Source organism: Streptopelia decaocto (assembly GCF_964273445.1).
Source record: "Streptopelia decaocto genome assembly, chromosome: 2".
Classification (NCBI taxonomy): Eukaryota; Metazoa; Chordata; class Aves; order Columbiformes; family Columbidae; genus Streptopelia; species Streptopelia decaocto.
The window spans coordinates 41,338,268-41,357,001 of NC_138655.1; the positions used below are offsets into that span (position 1 = coordinate 41,338,268).

The window sequence follows — 18,734 nt, forward strand, 5'->3', positions numbered from 1 at the left end:
CTTGCTTGTTTTGTAAGAAAGCCAGGCATTCTGTATATAGCCCATCTAGGGCCAGATGTACCTGATGGTAGCTTATAAAGGTCAATAAGGTTGTGAACAACTGGAGTTTAAAAAGCAGTATCTAGGATTACGATTAACAGCATCATCCCAATTAAATATTAATTAAATAGTAGGAACTTACTAAGTCAGATGTCAGGGTAATTTAAAAAGAACATATTAGCAAACTGATCTCTAAAATATATAGAACTTGCCAAAGTACTGTGTGTTGTCCCTGCTATTTTTTAAATAAAAATAGTGGAGAAGTGGATTTTCTGCTACTAATATTAAAAGTACTTTCATGTGACAAAAACATTGATTTCTTTTCCTAACAATAGTCAGGACCCAACAGCCAGATTATAAGCAGAAATAATTAACATTTTTAATTAAGACATCTTAGGACATGTCTGTTCATGAAGGTAAATTAAAATAATCATTGTAGGATGCTATCTATAGGTATATCCCTGAGATATATGCAGAAGTGAAATTTAGAAACTCTCTCAGTGTTTTACTGATTCCACTTTTACCCTACCATGTGCTATGGTAAATAATTTCACTGAAGTCTGAGACTCTCCTTGGCAATGAACATCTTCGTAGTGAGCTTTTTCAAACACCAGTATTCAGTGAATGACCCTCTCACAGGAAAGCCTCATACACAAGAAAATAATTTTATTGTTATTGGTCATCTAGAATGACTGGTTTTATGTGCATTCTCTAAGTGGATTTTTGTCTCTTGTCTAAACTTCCTGACTAGACTTTGAGTTAGTGTTTCACGTGGGATTGTGGTTACAGAAACATCACTGATTGCAGAAGTATCACAGTAATTTCTGTAACTTTGAATCACAGAATTTAATTCCTTGCTACCTGTGCTGTCCTATATTTGGAACCAAAGAAATAAGAAGCATGATTACAGAGGTTCTCCCTGGTAATCTGCTTTCTACATGCTCATGTTGAACGTTTTTATCTTGTGGTAATGCTCTTGTACATGAAGGAAATCACAGTGGCATTGGTCTACTCTGAATATATGGAAGACAAATTATGTTTTCAAATTCTTGCCCATCTGTAGCGAGATATATTCTGATCAGGCATTAAAAGACAAAATGCAGTACCAACCCCTGCCCATGAAATGCATATTTTTTTTTTGCCATTACCTTATTCCTTTGAAATTTTCTTCCTTTTGTGAAGGATGTATGAAGTTTCCTCACACCTGTGTCCCCTCTTTTGCCATAGAGAGTAATATAAACATTTGCAAAAGTTTCTGCTCCCCAGCGGTCACCAATATGTACAGAGACAACATACTTATAGACTGTACAAAAATAAAAACAAAATTTAAATAAAGCTGATGAAGTACAAGGTGTACATAAAAGAAAACAGCAACATGGAGTATTTAGTAAGAACACTGCTTTTTTTTTAATTTCTGCAGCTACCAAAACATCTGCTACACAGTGATTAAATTAGTCAGGTTACACTTTATGAATCTTATCTTTTCATGCTAAGCTCAATTAAGATTTTCCAATATTTTACTTAGAAATTCAAATGAAATTGGACTTGGACAGCTTATGCAGCTTAGAGTTACTAATATCTAGATAAACTCTGCCCAATTCTATTTTACTGTGCAAGATCTGGAAAATAAGAACTCATCTGAGTCATTCAGGGTCTGTTATAAACTGAATTTTCTTTGCGGTAGATAATAACTATCACAGGTCAAAGAATAAGACACTATGTAACGTTTATGCAAATTAGAATAGCAGAGATATGCAGCATAGCATCTGGATGCATGACATGACATGTAAGCATAAACATTTACAAAATGCACTTCTTAATTTAAGGTGCATAACAAAAACTATAAACTTTTTGTCTCTCTAGTGCTTTTGTATAAATGCACTTCTACACAGTTACATTGGATTTTCTTCCACAGAAGATTATTAAATTGTGTATGTGTTCATACTCATGCAAAAAGAATAACCAAACTTTTTCAAATGTAATTTTTTAATGTACAGTCCTTCTGAGTTAACATTTAACTATCGTAATGCTATAGTTTCTTTTAAGGTCATGAATAGGTTTGAGGTATTCAGGGACTAGAACTCCTGGAACTTTTGTTTAGAAAGTCTCTAATTACTTTTATCTCGTGTGTGAATGCTAAATTTTCTGAACAAATGTGGTACTTCTATAGGTCTTCAAATTCCAAGCAAATCTCTGAATATACTCTGAAACTTTCAGCACGTCAAAAAAATACTAATTAGGGGAAAAAAAAAAATCAATCCAATAAAGAACTTTCTACAATGAGGCTTACTTCTGATACTTGTGTTAGTAACTAAAGCTATTATAACTGAAGTAATTCAATAGTAAGTCTACCACAAATCATTTCCATAGCTTTGAACATCTGTTTTATCTTTGAAAAATATAATTATATTATTCCATTTTGCACACTTAGAACCATACAGAAGATTAAGCAACTGTAAAACTCAATATGCAACGTAACTGGAAAATTTAAATTATTAAGTGGTCAGCATTTTTGAAGTGCATTTATGAAGACAGTTGCAATAGATCCACTGAATGCATCAAATTCTGACAAAGTGTTATAGTGCGTCTGTGGCATTGATTTGTTTTCAAGAGGTTAGTTTACATTGTTTATCTCTTCTCAGTGTTTTCACCTGGTAAAGTTTTCTGGTCCTCATTGACTGCAGGGAATTCTTTCACCAGTTTCTTGTCTTCTCTGTTAAGTGAGAGCCAGCAGTTACAGTCAAAGTTCAGCTCTTTTCTTGTATGTAGCTCTTCTAAGTGAAAAGACTTCAAATGCCAACCTTCAAAGCCTGGTACATCATCACAGCTGACCCGAATCTTGTATACATCTCCCAGATCTATAGTCTCAACCTGCAACAAATATAATGAGGAAGAGTGTACTGTCAGAGCTGGTCCACTTACAGAGATTTTCCCAAATCTCCATTAAGAATTCCTAAACTTAACATTAACCAATGGAAATGCTGAACTGGAGGCTGGGTTAAGTGGGATGAGAGAATCAATCCTTTTTTTTTCATGGTATGATAATGGGTGAGACTGTCTCCTTTCTTTTCCTCTGTTCCCTGGTAAGTATTGTAAGCATGATACTCTACTATTGGGGTAATAAAGGTTAAAATTAGCAACAACTGTGCATTTAAGCTCTTTAGAAAAAAAGGCACCATGTCGAGCTTTGACCCTACTTGATAAAGAGGGCATTGACTTAGAATTAAATGTTCTGATATCAGCAGTCAAGTGAGGTATTAAAATTAATGACAATTTCTATGAACCTATAAAGTTTTAACTGAATTCTTATTTGCAAAATTATTGGATTTAGAACATGAAATTACTTTATAACCACTTCTTTGGAAAAGAGAAGGGATATTTCTGCATAAAAGTAAATAAGGTTTGTTACATAAATAACAGTAGCACAAGACAGCCCTACTCCCATACTGCATATGGGAAATTCCATAGCTGGTTGGTGATTGCAGGCTTCTGTGAGATCTGGTTAAACCATCCAACCTAGGGGCTGTAGGAACTGGGATGATCAAACTGCATCAAGTGCTAATGATCTGTGTGACATTAAGCACTGCACAGTAAGTCTTCTGAGCACCTGCAAGAGGAGCGTTGCAGCTTTTCACTGGACAACTGCAAGAAAGACAGGGTGGGAAGTGATTTTTGACTTAAATAGAAGACAGCAGTATTCTTTCGTAGTGGTAACAGCAATTTTTAAGAAGGAACAAAATAGAAAATGTTGCCAGTGACCTTGCTCTTCTCTCATATTGCTTTTTTTTTTGGTTTGTTTCCAGACCAGTGACAACGTAAGCTTTGGTGACTGTTGCCAGGAAATAAATCCTTTGTGCATCCAGTAGCATCATAGTAAGATACTGAAGTTAGTCTTACACAATCATGCTCTGGGATCACCAGCAGACTGGCTCCTAAGACAGAATACAAGCTCCTTACAGGTTAATTTATTCTGCTTCTCAACAGAGCTCTGCACCTGACAACCCTTCACTGCTGACCTAGCTTGCCCAAAGCTAGTTCATGTCCCTTTGCACAGTGGAGACACACCTGCAGGGAAGCATCAGCTACCTTATTCTTATTCAGAAATAACCTTGTAAAAAGTGTGTTTTTATCATTTTGGGATAAAGTTGGCTATCCACATTAATAAATGTTATGCAGGTAAGAAATAGTAAGTCATCGGAGTATGAAGAGGAGCATCTAATTTAAAAAATAGCAACCTGACAAAATCATTTTGCAGGACCTTGAATTGTTGATTATGTAGAACTTATGAAAAGAGGCTTATGGTAGGAAGGATTTGCACTTGATGACTTAAAAGATCACTTCCAGTCTGAATTTCTTAAGGTAAGTGTCATAAGGGGTTGCCTTGACACTCCTACAAAATTTCAGGATTCAAGGCATTGCTCTTTAAGAACCAGGGAAGAAAACCCTCTCACTGTATCTATAACAACCCCAAGGCTGCAGGGAATCCCTCAGCTCCTGAACTGTAGCTCCACAGTACCCTGAATAGATACACAGCAGGAGCTTTACATTGAAAAGGGCACCAGACTTGTCCTCTCTCTAAGCCTAACCTGCCCTGCTTGCCTGGATGCCATTGTGCATACAGAGCCTAAGGATATCCCAGACCACAATGTACATGTGAGGGAGGTTATGCCTCTTGGTTCTACCACGTACTCACAGTTTCCTGACTTGGTCTCCACCATTGCACTATGAAAAGGGAAATACATAGGTAGAATTTCACATCGAGAGTTTTTCATTCATGTATGCATATGCTGGAAAAGGCATCATTAGCTATGGTGGACTAACTGGTCCAATTAATCCTAAAATACGCATTTGTCTCCCATTAAACTTAATGGGAATTATTTGGGTTCATTGAGAGAAGAGCATACAGATTCTTCATCGATCTAAACTATGATTCCTTCACACGCAAGAAAATCATTGCTTCTCTTTCAGAACCAGACTACTGACTTGTAAAATTATTGCCTGTAGGTTTTCTTCCTGGTAGATCAACCTCATGACTGTATTACACAGCTACTCTAAATGCCATGTATGACTTATTCCTTAAAGACCTGTGGTTTGGAGTTGCAACATTACAGAATTTGGTTGCTTCTACATGATAGGGCAAGCCATACCTCACATTTTATTTTGTCTACTGCTACCCAAATTTGCAGTTCTCTGGGCTTCTAAATTGTCATAAAGACATATTATAATCATTGTAGGAAATGCATGAATGGGATACATAGGAAAATAATTTCAGAACATTGGAAAGACTATTTAAAAGCTGTTATTTTCCCTTTTGTTTCTAGAATCACAATTTCAACTACTTCCATGACTGCCTTTGAACCAGCAAGCACTAGTAATCAAATTGTCCATTAACCATTGAATTAAACAACACCACCTATTTTCAATTCAGTGTACTAGATATTTTCACCCTTTTCATGGATTTGATTTATTTTTTCCCATAGTTCTGGCCATTATTATCCTTTCTGTTCAGTTCCATTGGTAACAAAGCATTGCCATTATATATTTCTTGTAATCCTTTTCTGAGCAATTTAACACAATCAGTTTCCCTTGGAATATTATATCCTATCTTTGATCCTGTAATTGGCTTTTCCCTCTATCAATGCCTATTAATTGATGCAACATAACCTTCAAAGCAGAGACAGATGAATAATCCATCACAAAGTATATATCTGGTAAATATCCTGGGTTTAAGTTTGCAGAATGTTTGCAATAGGACACCCTACCTTGTTTTTTATTGATTATTATAGTTTCCTAATTAGTTTTTCCATATTTGTTTCTTCTGATCAGTTTTAGGTAATACTCAGTACTTGAAATCTCAGCTAAGTAAGATGTGATTTACCATATACTAAATAACACAATATTCTTTCCATTACATAATTGAAGGAGCATAGCTTTTATGATCAAGAGGATACCCTTGCAATGCCACTGGGGTTTTGAAGCTCTCAGGGACAGGTAACTGATGAAGATGATTAGAAAATTTAATAATATTTTAAATCTTTTTCTTTTTGACTCACACAGGGCTTCTCCAAAGACATAACACCTAATGTAATTAAAGTTTTGTAAAATTTACTGTTTGGGTGCACATTTAAATTAAATTCTTTATCACTTCCCTGTTAAAGAAAAAAAAAAGTGCATAAATTATTCCAGTTATAAAGTGTGTAGTCAAAGCATCCTAAAGTTCAGCTAAACAGCTTTCTGTCACAAACTCCAAAAGTCCTGCTATGTGTTTCTGGAGCATCATCTCATTCTGTGGAAAACACATGGAGTATTGCATTATGTGATCTAAAATTTTCTCTCACCATCACAGTCCTTAATACAAAATACATTCTGTATTTGTTGTGTGTTTATGAACAGTCCTACATACAGAGCTCTGTTGCTCATTTTATACTACCTTTGCTTGTTTTGGAGAGTAGTTTTAGGGATTCAATCTCCTGATCTGTCAGTTGATGTATCTTTGCATTTTATGATTCTCTGGATAACAGAATGTGTACAATACCCTAGGACTCTCCAAAGGCATGCTCTGACAAGCTTACGCTGTAAGGAATCAAGAAACACTGACGACTGGGAGAAAATTTATATACTTTACAAATTTACTCATTCCATGTGAGACCAACAACTGATTCTTATCATCACCGGAATATCAAGGAAAAAAATTCTTCTACTGCACTACCAGTTTATTTTCATTTTCCTGATTTCTTTTCAGTGTGTTTGCTCATTGGGAATGCCATGTTTTCTTGCCATGCTAGGAATCCCAGCAGATTCAATAACATTTACATATTCACCTATTTCTCAATTTATTTATTAAAACCGAGGTGTTCTAATAAAATATATTCTTATTTAAGCAGCCCACTCACTGTGCTACAGATGCCTGAGACCACTGAAATCCAACAACTGTACCTGGTAACATCTGCTATTTTATCTCTTTTAAAGATTTATTCTTTATGCTTGTTATGTGCAATTAAACTACACCTGTTCTTTCACAGGAGTTAGTTAGAAAAATTTTGGATCAAACAATCATTCTGAATATGATAGACATCTGTGCATATATTTGTGTGAGAGCACCTGGAAAATCAGGAATTTACATGTCTTCATATCCTCAGTGCTCAGTAAATGTATCTCTGAGATCAAAATTAAGCTTACTGTTTCAAAACAATGTGCGCTACTTATAGCACATAACCTGTCATTCTTTTTACTGCATTTTATTACTAAGGACATTTGTCTAGGACAAGGATATGGCGGGGGGGGAGGGGGGTTGAAAGTTCTTTTATTCCTGCTTATTGGAAAGCTGAATTCACAGCTTGTCCTCCTTGTGATACCATGCTCATACCTTTAGCCTGCTGCTACAGTGGGAGAACATGAGCAAAGCTTCTGCATTCTTCTGAATAGAGCCTTAGTAAGAATAAAGAAAGGGAGAGTAAAAAGAAACTGGGCTTATTAGCTTAACCAACTAGAGAAGATATGAAATTATTTATGGAGATATCTGTGAGTCATCATATGCTCCTTTACATCAGACCTTTTATTCTGATTGCCTTAGAGTGCCACAAAAACTGTAAAGCACTGTAATCAATATGGCAAAGAAACAAAATTTCATGGACAGTAAACAATGTTCAAATATTATTAACTTTTTCATATAAAGCAACAAAACCAAGGACACAAATAGTTAAGGGGAAAAAGGCACTAAACCAAAGCCGGTCTAAGTATGAAGAAACATTTAGAAAGCCACTAGAGTAGAAGCCCAGTATGATGGATATGGCACTAAGGTACCTAGGGTATTAGACTATGAGGGACAACCATGACTGACTCCTAACAATACTAATTTCTCCTAGCATGATACTCAGCCATTGAAATCAGGAAATCTTAACAAGAAATACGTGCCATTTGGGAAATTACTAAGTTGGGTGTAGCAGAGATCTGCTTTATGGAACGATGCTTCCCAAAATTCAGCCAGCTGGTGTGGTTGTTCCATACATAGATTCTTCCTCTGTTGGCCTCTTCAGTTTATGTTGAATGCTTAGGAAGCTCCTTTTGTTGCTTAGTGTGTTCCCTGTCTGTTTTCTGATAAGCAGCTGCTTTCTTGTCTTTAACAAGTGCCATTTATCTTTTCCTTTGCTCCCTGTAAAGTTCCTAAATTGCTTTAGCTTGTTATTTAAATTAAAAATTCAGCCTGGATTAGGTCATTACGATGAAGGTCTGATAACATTTTCTAAATGTAGTTTTGCCATTGTTTCCAGAATGTTTATTGCAGCTATGGAAAAGTATTTCTGAGCTTTATAAAACCGCCCTGAATTGTAAGTTATTTTTCTCATCTCGCTGGCTAGAAGCTGCACTTCATGCCAATGAACAGAATTTGCAGTGACTTAGCCTAGAAAGCCAGAACAGAATTTGAACATTAAAAAGATGCCTCAGATGAATCCTCTCGAAGCAGCAGGATCCGGGTCAGGTGTACAGGTAGTCAGGACTGTGTTAGGGCTGATTTTAGTACCGGCCATGTATATGCTATTGCTTCGGGCTTCATCACACTTGGATATGTGTGAATGCATTCTCCTGTGATTTATGATTATCCAGAAAAAATCCTCTGCCTGCTGGCTTGAGAGACAGAACTATTTTGGGGGAGAGGGGAGACTGCTTCACATGGACTGAAATAAAGGAAAGAAAAACCCACTTATGTCCTCTGGGAATACTGTCCAATCCTTCATCTTCTGCATTCTTAAATAATTGTATAATGCCTTTTGTACAAATTGCAACTCAGGAATCTTTAGAGAATTGGAAAAAATGCAAAACAAGCTGATGAACGGAATAAATTACACAAAAGGGACTATTTCTATGACACATACACTTGAAGGCAGTGAAAATTCAAAGAGAATGCTGCAGCTGGCTGCAGCAGAAGATGATCCAAGATCTAAAGTTACATAATTCCATCTTTGTAAATAAATACGTTATTTGTACCAGCCAAACTAACATTCCCTATATATATATCTTTTGGCTAGAAAGGAATGTGATAGTAAGGTCTGTATAGTACTGTATATTTATGACTCACAATGAATTCATCTGTTGCTCTGGGTAGAAAGCACGCGTATCTTGGGTTTTGTGAAGAAAGCAGAAGCTCATCACTTTTGCCCTTTGAGCCGTAAATCACAAGGGTCCTTTTACACTCTTGTGGCTCCGGGGAATCTCTCTCTGTTTTAACCTGCACTCTCCACTGTTGTGCTAAAAAAATTAAAACATCACATTTTTAGTATCAATGGCAAGATGTAATGGATGTTTCTGTTATTATTGCAAAAGAGAATTTAAACACTGCTATGAACTTAGATCACATTTTATAAAAGTAAATAGATGTTCCTTCTGTTGAAGATAACTTTAACTTAAATAAGACTTTATAAACACAAGGGAACAGTTGTATCCAAAATTTAGAGAATTACAAAGAGCTATTTGCACTGACCTCAGTGGTCTGGCTGAGATGGAGTTAATTTTCCCCACAGTAGCTTGGACAGAGCTATGTTTTGTATTGGTAGCTAGAACAATGTTGATAACACAGCAGTGTTTTGGCTGCTGCTCAGCAGTGCTTGCACAGCACCAAGGCTGCCTCTCCAGCATTCCCTCCACACCAGCAGGCTGGTGGTAGGCAAGATCTTGGGAGCGGACAGCCAGGACAGCTGACCCAAACTGACCGAAGTGATATTCCATACCATATGACATCTGTCCAGCAATAAAATTACAAATGGTGGTTATCACCCTCCCAGAAGGAACTTTGCTATGGTATCCACCCAGTGCAGTTGTGTCCCCTGCACTCGCCAGGAAGACTGTAGCAACCCAGGCTGAAACATGCAGTCATCCAGGTCTCAGGCTGCAGGGAGTGCCAGATTCTTTTACCTTTTACCACCTCACCCTCCTAGGTGCCCCTGTACAACAGGTATGAGGCTCTGGATGTGGAAGGCTAGTCAATGGATGAGAAGGATGAGGGTCCCTCCACACCAGATGTGCTGACAGGGTCAAAAAGGCATACCCTCTGTATTACAACCACGAGGAAGAAAAGATGGGTTATAGTTATAGATTACTCCCTTCTGAGGGGAATAGAGGGTCCAGTACATCGGACAGACCCTCCTCTTAGGGAAGTCTGCTGCCCTCCTGGGGACTGGGTTAAGGACATCATTAGGAAACTTCTTAGTCTGGCATGGCCCTCGGACTGCTACGTATTACTAGTCTTCCATGTGGGTGGCAATGAAGCGGCAACCCATAATCCAAGAATGATCAAAAGAGACTTCAGGCTCTTGGGATGGTTGTTAAGGGTATTGATAGCACAGGTTATTTTCTCCTCTCTCCTTCCAGTTGTAGGTAGCAAACTTAGAAGAAACAGACATGTAGTCTATCAATACGTAAGTGTGGTGTGGGGCTGGTGTCACAACCACCATTTTGAGTTTTTTTATAATGGGATGGCTTACACAGCACCGGGTTTGCTGATGTCAGATCGGATTCATCTTTCTCAAAGGGGGAAGAAGGTCTTTGCTCATGAGCTAGCAAGGCTCATTGATAGAGCTTTAAAGTAGACATAATGGGGAGTTGTATGACAGCAGGCTTGCCTATGACAAGCTGTGGGATGAGATGCCAAGGTTAGAGGGGTGGGGTGCTAGTGAAGATCCTCAGCTAATGTCCCTGAGAAGTGTTGGCCACACTGGAACACACTTGAAGTCTTATGGACATGACCCAGGGGCTCCTGAGGTAATAGAAGCCAGAAGGAAAACACCAGCAAAACACTTCAAAAGAATTAAGGAGTGTTCCTCTAAGAAGTTGGCACAACTGACAACCCAACTGAAGTGCCTCTATATCAAGAAAGCAGCATGGGCAACAAACAGGAGGAGCTGGAAGCCACCATGCTTCTAGAAAGCTACAACCTAGTGGCCATCACTGAAACTTGGTGGGATGGATCCCATGACTGGAGCTCACTTATCAAAGGCTACAGGCGGTTCAGAAGGGACAGGCAAGGAAGGAAAGGGTGGAGGGGTTGCTCTCTACATCAAGAGATGGATAGAGTGTGAAGAGCTGTCACTGAAGAATAGCCACAAGCAGGTTGAAAGCTTATGGGTAAGAATCAGAGGCCAAGGCAACAAAGGAAACCTAGTGGCTAGTGTCTACTACAGCCTGCCTGATCAAGGGTAGACTATTGAGGAAGCCTTTTTATTCCAGCTACAGGAGGCATTGCACTCACAGGCTCATGGAGATTAAGTGAAAGCGTGATTTGCTTTTCTTGATTTATGATTTTTCCCCTATTTTCACATTATTTTCTTCAGCTAATTCTGCTTTCCCCCTTGTTATAGAAGCTCTTTCTGCATTACATTTGACTGTTCCCTGACTTTTCTGGGCTCAGCTACAAAACAGCAGGCAAATACGCATCTCACAGTCAGTCTGCTGAGTAACATGCTAGCTGAAGGATCCTTCCATCTGAACTCTTTCTGAGGTCATTTACAGGAATGAGTCAGATGTAGTATGTGGAAGATCCACGCTTTGACTAATGAGGAACTTGTGTTGTTTGATGTATGTGCCAGCCTTGAATTTTATCTCCTTGTGCCAGGTTGGCATCTGGTACCCTTCAGGGTGTCACACTTAGTGAAGTCAAGCATCGTTTGAGCTTCTGCCGCTCCTGAGCACTCTGAGGGCTCATGAGCAGCTTAAAATTTTTACAAAGACTTCCAATGTAGCCTTGAACCTCTTATCCTCTCCAGCCATGCCCCATTTTGATGGCTGTCCCAGGAACACAGCAGAAGGGAAATTAAGATAATTTTGCACTACTGTGTTTCCCAGGTGAGCTTTTTTTTTTTCCTCTCTATGAATCTCTGTTCAGGAGAAAGCAAGCCCCAAGGTAAGAGAAAGCATGGATGCCTAACTGGCCATTCCTTGCTCAAAGAGACAGCATGTTTAGAGACAGTATTCCGGGAAAGGGGATTTATTTAATTAATATCCACAATTGTGTTTCTACTTATTTCAAAAGAAATGCTAAGACACTGGTTGGGAGATGTCCAGGACATAAATCAGTGGTTAACAGACTTTAGGCCTCTTAGCATCTGTTGCTGTTTGTTCTCCGACATTTACTTTCAATGCTTCTACGATTTGGTAACTGAGCTAACCCTGACTGACTGCATTTTCTGTCAGTTCAGCAAATTCATTTAACCTGCTCATGCCAGAACAAGAAGAAAATGTTTTATCTAATATTATATTCACTTAGACAGCTACTTGGTAAGAATGGCTACACAAGACAGGAGACTGATGCAAAATACCAAATGCCAAACTGCCAAATGCCAAATACCATTGTGTTCAATGATTTCTGTATCTCTTTTCAGAATTTTCTGAAGTACTCAGTGAGTTCTGAAAATCAGATTACTAGGTCATTTTCTGTGTTTCACATGAGTGGCCACATCAAAAAAAAAGACCTTTCCTCTGATACTACTGAAATGCATTAACTTCTTTTCAGAGTGACTACTGTGTTAGTGTAGTATATTTAGCTTATGTATAAAAATATAGTCATTTTCTTTGAGATATCAGTATAATGACTGCTAAAATGAATACTGGGGCAAAAAGAGACTTCTGTGAAAAAAAATCTCAGAATTCTTTCTTCTCTAAAATTATATAGCCAAGGACCTGATTTCACATGACAGGGGTGTATCCAGGGATACGTTAGAAGCAGACGCCCTTTTCCTTTCAGAAAGTCTTTAGACCACTAGTTTGGAACCTGAAAGATGCTCGCAGCAAAACTGTGAAAATCAAACCTGCAATGACTTCTGCACATAGCAAACTGGGCAAGGTAAAACATAAAGTCAACATTTTGTAATATAAGCCATAAAACTGAAAAAGGAAAGCTTTTTTCCATTTTTAAAATATGAACAATTCATATGTTTTTAGAGGATTGCCACTACTATTTTTACAGTACAGTGTGTTACAAAAAGGTCGACCCAACATGTTACAGTTACACAAACATGTACAAATGGTTTAATGAGTTATAAAGTTTTAGTAATCCTTTTATAAATGTTCCATGTTCCCTTCACCTGCTGTACAGACTGTAAGAGCTTCATTCATGGGTGGTTTGTGGTTGTAGAGATATAGTGATTTCAAATTGGGTCTATCTTTTGGAAACACTCTGTACATTATTCCATTTGGTTTTTTACTCTTCTGGTTTTTGGTCTTAAGACCTAGAATGGCATTTGCATTTTGCTAGATGTAGAAGCAGATTTCTTACTTTCCAGACATTGCAGAAAGTTTTGTTGCCTTGTGGCAAGGCGACCAGTCTGCTTATTTTATTTTCTTAGGAAATGCAGACTCAACATGGCAATATATACTGTCATTGCTTTCTAGAAATAGGACCAATCCGTTTACAGTTTTGGAATTCTGAGATTATTCTTGCCTCATTAGCAAATACTGGCAAGGTAGGAAATAATTTAAAAACCAAATAAAACGTGAGAGAATTTACTGTGTGTTTTCTCTTTACTTATGAATTTTCTATATCCCTTGCACAACACAAGAGTCAAGTTAGAAACAGCCATTATCTGAACTTTTGTGCAGCACCCACAAAAATCCACAATAACATAGAGCACCCTACAGGAAACACATTATGGGAACCCAGCTCCTTTTAACTGACTGCAGCATGGACAGTGTTGGAATATTGTATGTCTTGTCTCTTTGCTTTGAGATAAAATCTTTTACTATGTGCTATTACGATACTCCATGTGTTTTGAGGGAGAAAAGAGAACATGGAAGGTGAAAGTAGTAAAATTTGCCTGCAATGTAGGAAACACTGAGAGGTATTTAAAGTCCCATTCTTCCTCAAAACAACTTAATCATTTGAGAGCTGAGAAGAGCTATCCACCTTACCAACCAAGACAATCCCTTTTGTCTTTTTCTCTTGCATCAAATATACAAGGTGAAATCAAGAGAATACAAATAAATCTGTTCCTACACTTGATTTGCCAGAGCACCTCCATAATCTAGAGATGTACAAAGGTTTCTGGGAAAACTTGATTTGTGCATTCTGCATTTTGGCAGTGTTCACAGGGATCTGGAAGTTATGCTTCATTAAATCTGACGTAATGCCAACCTGGCTGAAGAAGGACTGAGAACTCAAGTAAACTTCTTAGTAATGATGACTTTCAAACTCTCTTCCTTGGCTAGGTGGTTGAACATCTTACTATAAAAGCTTTATCCAAAGAGAATGAGATTTCTGACCTCTGGAGTGACTAACTGTTTTGTTTTGTAACCTTTGTTACAGACCTTACCTAAGCATATTGATCTTATTCAGAAAATCACCAAACACTACTGAATTAACCCAATCAACTTTTTAATTACTTTTTCTGAAGCCCACTTGCACAGTGCAGCTTGTATAGAACATGACTGCATTAATGCATAAAACATTGTCTCCCTAACATCATCACTGCTTCTTGTCTTTTATTCAGTAAATGTTTGTTGTATAGAAAGTTTTCACTTCCACTGTGAGTGGGACTGCTTATCACTGCTATCTGCTCTGCCATGTGAAATCTTCACTGCTACAGCTGCTGGAAGCATTTAAGGCAATTACTTTTTCTTCCAAGACTCTGCATCTCCTGAATTTTCCCTTATCAGCTCTTACCCTGGTACTGTGTCGTGATGGATTGACACAGAACCAAGTACAGGACAGCCTTCCAAACCTCTTGTGAGTGTTACCCTCCTATAAAGCTGAATCTTTTCACATGCAAGGTTTATGAGATAACCACTATGACAACACAAATTAAACTGTGAACAATCCTGAGGTCAGTTCTGCTCATCATCTTTTTTACATAAGGCATAAAACCATGATCTCTCACCTATCTCAGCTCCTCACTGGAATGAGCCGCTGGGTAAAGAAAAGAGCAATTCAAGCATAGATAATTGGCAACATAGTTCCTAAAAATGTTCTCCTCCTTTATACCTTCATTATTCAGAACCTCTGACCTCAGCCTAACAAATCAGCACACACTCTCTGGGAGTGTGACATTTCAAGAACTGATTAAGACTTTCTCCCCATAATCAATATAGGATGTCTAACTGCTCTTGACATGCACAGGCTGTGCATCTGTGCCTGCTTATTATAGTGCAATAAAGAATGAAATTGCACCAGAAAAAAAATTTAGATTAGTTGTAAAATATAGTCTATCTTCTGAACATAAGTTGAAATAGATGTTATGGATGTATCTCTGAACTGTGCACTTAACAGAATGTAGAATCCAATTCCAAGTCACTCTTGTGAAAATCAAATCAAGAAAGCCTTTACTTACCTGAGTTAATCATTCTCTTGTCAAACATATGTTGTCATGGAACAATAAAACTTTTGGCTAAACTGTTTGATTGAATGTGAATGATTTAATTTTCACTGAAACTGGAAATAGATCAATAGATCAGGACTCATCCTACACAAGGTAAGTCACTGTTTCCAGAGCCAAATGTGAATGTTACTTTTTTAACTTCAGTTTCTCCCATACATTTCTCAGACACAGTTGCACAGAATACCCATTTACAGTTAAATGGTCTTAAACATACTTGTGTCAGTTTGTTTCTCTTTTCTGGTTGGGGAGAAGCACAGAGATGGTATCTCAAACTTTAAACACTTGGAAGGTACTAGCATTTATCCAGTGGTGTCTTTGTAGGTATAAAAATAGACAGCTGGGTGTGTAGTTTTTTTATTAAAATCTTTTTACTAATTCAAGCAGATTCAGTCAACTGAATAGCATATACTTGTAGCTTCACTAACTGATTTGGAGTTTAAGCCTGTATTATTTCTGGCTACTTTGGGAATACCCTGATGGATTTTGACCTGAAAATGCTTCCACTGACACTTCATAATACATTTTTCAACTTGATGGTGTTTGCTGGGGAACCTGTCCCCATGTATTAAATGACAGTGACATTGAGACAAACAAAACAACGCTTGAATCTCTTACCAGAGGAATTTTTGGCTGATTTCAGGACAGAATAGCAGGAATATGAAGAAGATCAAAAATGGTTTATGAGCAGCATGTTTTTCTCAATTACCTATAAAGGCCTAGTCCTTTCTGTAGACCACTGTCAGTTAATTTGTCTTCATTTTCTCTCATAGTTGACAGTTTGCATATATGATGAGGTCACTTGCGCACATGTATGTCTCTTAACACTGATTTGCAGATTAAATTCAAACAGCAAAAACAATGTTGTAGTAAACAACTCCTACCTTTAAGGAATGCCTTCTTTGAATTGTCATCCTCTATGAACAGAAAAAAAAAAGTGAACAAGATTTATTATTGCTTGTCTTCTTAAGTTACAGTCTTATTCAAAAGGGTTCTTCAGTAATAACTAGGCATTAAGTATCTAATCTGTTGTTATAAAACAAATATTCTTTACCATAATACTTACTGTTGGCAGTTAACTCCCTTTCAGTTTTCCCATCATCTTGATTTTCATCTAACCATCTTTCATTGCAAAAACAAAAATAATAAGATTAATAAGAATTATCAGTATGGTACAAGTAATCTGACAATTACCTTCTCTCTCCAACAGTATTTTAAAATATTTTTAAATCAAATTATGCCTTGAAACTACTTCCTAGATCAAACTTTCTGTCATATATTCATCATAGTTAGCTGTATTCATATTAGGAGAATTTGGTTCACTCTCCTTCAGGCAAACAAGAATTTTCATAGTAGCTATATGAAATACTATAGTACTATATGAAGTACATTATATGAAACAGTAAGTATTTACCGGATCAGAGACTCAGCTGGAATTATATAACTGGTGGAATTATATAACATGCACTAATCAGTTACATTAATTGTGCTTAAAATTATACATAACCCCTGCAGGTCTGGAAGTTTATAAAGCTTCTGTAGATATGCAGCAATGAACTGAACTTCTCTTTCTACTTTCCTTTCCTTTTTTTTTTTTTTAATACTGATGAATTTAAGGGTTTTTCCTACAATATCCTTTTACAACAAACACACATCCATACTCCTTCAGCTGATCCTCCTTTTTGATATAATAACACTTCACAGCCTTTAACAATCTCACTTATTTAAAAAAAATAAAGAGGTGCTCACTATCAGGTTCTATTCTATTGGCTCCATGTTGATGTTGCATTTGTTTAAACCTAAGGGTACATAATATATTTTGCTTCTTCCATATAAGAAAACTCTATAACTCATATGCATGAAGTCTAAACTCCATTGTATTTCAACTATTGTTGCAATAAATAGCAAACCTACACTGCAGGCAAAACATGACAGGACACCTCTAATTCTATATATAAAATCTCTAATCTTCTTCTAAGAACCTCATGATTTTTTTTGACAAGGCAGTTTTATAAAGAGCCCAAATGTCTTCATTCAGCATCATTCCCTTTAGAGAAGTCTCATAATATCTCCTTGTAATTAAAGAAACAATTGTCTCATTTATCTGCTCTTCCAATAACCATATTAAATGAACACCAAACCAATTTAAAAGCCTAATAGCCAAAAAAAAGAAAACTAAGCCAAAAACCTGCTCATCAGAATAATAGCTCTGAGAGGAATAAGTAGTTTTTAGCTAGTCATTTCCAGGAACCTTGCAAGCCAAAACCCTTTTTTTTTTGTAAACTGGTAGGTTTCCTAGAGGAGGAGAGCTGTCTTTGCTGAACTCCTAAGATATTTAAGGCATAGTTCCCAAAATAACATGGAAAATATTTCAGCCATGTAACCCAAACTCATAAATTCTGGAAACCACATACTACAGAATATAATTAGCTGGGTCTAAATTACAATTATTCAGATTGCATTAAATTGCATTAAATATTGCATTAAATATATTAATAAAGAAATTACACACACAAATCCTTACTTTCATCTATTGCCTTATTTTATGGTTTTTTGTGTTTGCTTGTTTGTTTTGTGGTTTTTGGTTTTGTTTGGTTGGTTTGGTTTGTTTTTTTCTTTTATAGCCATATGATTCATTTCAATGACTGCTAAAAGTTCAGGTTGCAGTTGCTCAGGTAATAAAAGAAATTGGAAAAACAGTCTGTTTAGTATAATAATTGTTAGAACTGAGAGCATCAAGCATTTTCCAATTTTGACCATGGCAGCAAAATTCTAGACCTAATAAGACAGACAAGTAGAGATTTACTAAATGAAAGGAAACATCGTGGCTCTCCTCTAGGAGAAAAGTTAAAGATCTTTCTAGAGATTTCCATAGGGTATAAGATTTCAGTGACTGAGAAAGTGACCAAAATCAGAACAGCTAGATCTTTACACATAATACTTTTTAAAAGACCGAGAACTGAAAGCTTATTTATTTTCATGTGGTCTCTGTATAATTTAGATAAAGATCAATGCAGCTTTTCTCCTGTTAACCCTCAGTTTGGGGCACTAGGTTATGACTCCCTTCTATATCAATACAGCAACTTTGTTCTTTGTCCTCAATAGCAAAATTTTGCTTTCCTTGTATGTTGAAAAACTTGGATATTTCTCATATATCTAGCTTGTGTGCATGTGCTAGTTCTGCATTTTTTTCCTTAGGTTGCCAGCAGTGTAACAAATTCTTTTTCTCCATTAATGGCATACCTATTACAAGGAAATACAACCTCCTGAGCTTCCTTTCCTTCTTTATGTTTGATGACAATCTTATCCAGGAACCATCCATTGCCTGTGTTGGAATGA

The 18,734-nt window shown here is 37.0% G+C and overlaps 1 protein-coding gene across 1 annotated transcript in view; it reads right to left on the minus strand.

Moving 5' to 3' along the window:
- RP1 (RP1 axonemal microtubule associated) overlaps positions 1–18,734 on the minus strand; it is a gene marked incomplete at both ends in the record, with an annotated part of 175,464 nt that overhangs the window by 67,943 nt on the left and 88,787 nt on the right. Inside the window, 5 exons of the mRNA XM_082044556.1 lie at positions 1,188–1,342; positions 2,691–2,910; positions 9,116–9,285; positions 16,462–16,517; positions 18,639–18,720. Of these exons, the coding sequence (XP_081900682.1) occupies positions 1,188–1,342; positions 2,691–2,910; positions 9,116–9,285; positions 16,462–16,517; positions 18,639–18,720 (683 nt within the window). The remainder of the gene's footprint in view (positions 1–1,187; positions 1,343–2,690; positions 2,911–9,115; positions 9,286–16,461; positions 16,518–18,638; positions 18,721–18,734) is intronic.